We start from the raw sequence: 1,278 nt of genomic DNA on the forward strand, positions 1-1,278 counted from the left end.
CACGGCAGAAGTCACCGTCATCACACATTCTCGCTTCACAACTAGCATCTGCCGTCAGCACTACTATGTTTTACCCAATGGATACGCTGCGCATTCGGTACATGTCACAAGACGGCACCATTCAGCGACAGCACAATGGGCAGACGTACCGGTCTATTTACAGAGCTGTGGGTGTGATATGGAAGGAGGAGGGATTGCGTGCTCTCTTTCGTGGATGTCACGTTGCGGTATTGGGGGCTGTTGTAGCGTGGGGCGTGTACATGTTCGTATATCACGCGCTGTGCGACCTGTACATCCCAACAAGTAACAAAAGAGCGGGGGACGATTTCTTGTTTCGCACTGTTCTTTCCAGTATTGCCAGTTGCAGTTGCGCAGTCGTGGGAAACCCTATTTGGCTCCTAAAAACTCGGATGCAGATCGAGGAAATCGCCTCACGTGAGGCGGCAGTGGCTGGAGCTTCTATCTTTCGAAACAGCAAAAATTACACGTCATTCTTTGGTGGGTTAAGATACGCTATTCAAACTGACGGTGTTTTGTCGCTGTGGCGTGGTGTCTCCGCACAGGTCCTGCTAGGTTTACCGAACGCACTTAACTTTCCCGCTTATGAGGCACTGAAGTCGTTCTGGTTGCAGCGCACTGACCGAGAAACCCTTTACAGTTATGAGGCGTGCATTTGTTCAACAGCCAGCAAAACTGCGGTTTCGATCATCGGGTATCCCCTACACGTTGTTAAGACAAGAATGCAAGATCAGAGAAGTCGCCGAGGTGATTTACAATATGTTTCGTTTCTGCAGTCAGCCTGGCTCGTGCTGCAGACCCATGGATTTGCTGGTTTGTACCGTGGCATGGTGCCGTCCTTGCTGCACTCAGTCCCACGTCTCGCGCTCACATTCGTTCTGTACGAGAAGTTAATGCAGCAGAATTTTTTTTAGATTGGGGCATATTATTTAATGCATACGAGGTTAAAATGTTTTGATCCTTTTCTTTTTGCACATTCGTGAACATTCATTTCACTTGTCGGAGGGTATTTTGAGCGCGCTGAAGGTGCATCGTGTGCTAACATGTAGGGGCATGTAAGCGCGGGCGTGTGCCTGCGTTGTAATGCAATGGTGACTTACCATTTGTGGTGTTGCATGTGTTTTTATTGTAAGGTTCTGTCTAATTTGTGAAGGAAATATTGGTCTTTAAGTCAGAGATTTTCATTCGTTGGTTTGTCACACCAATTTGGTGATACCTCATCCAGGCACAAGTTTCAGTGCCCTCATTCGATTTTTTTTT

At 47.7% G+C, this 1,278-nt stretch overlaps 1 pseudogene across 1 annotated transcript; it reads left to right on the plus strand.

Annotated features, from left to right (window-relative positions):
• Positions 1 to 2: 2 nt before the first annotated feature.
• Positions 3 to 932, plus strand: TEOVI_000115900:pseudogene (annotated as a pseudogene). The gene has a single exon. A coding segment is annotated over exon 1 (930 nt).
• The last annotated feature ends 346 nt before the right edge of the window (positions 933 to 1,278 follow it).

This window comes from Trypanosoma equiperdum (genome assembly GCF_001457755.1).
Source record: "Trypanosoma equiperdum strain OVI genome assembly, contig: ctg_305, whole genome shotgun sequence".
Lineage (NCBI taxonomy): Eukaryota > Euglenozoa > Kinetoplastea > Trypanosomatida > Trypanosomatidae > Trypanosoma > Trypanosoma equiperdum.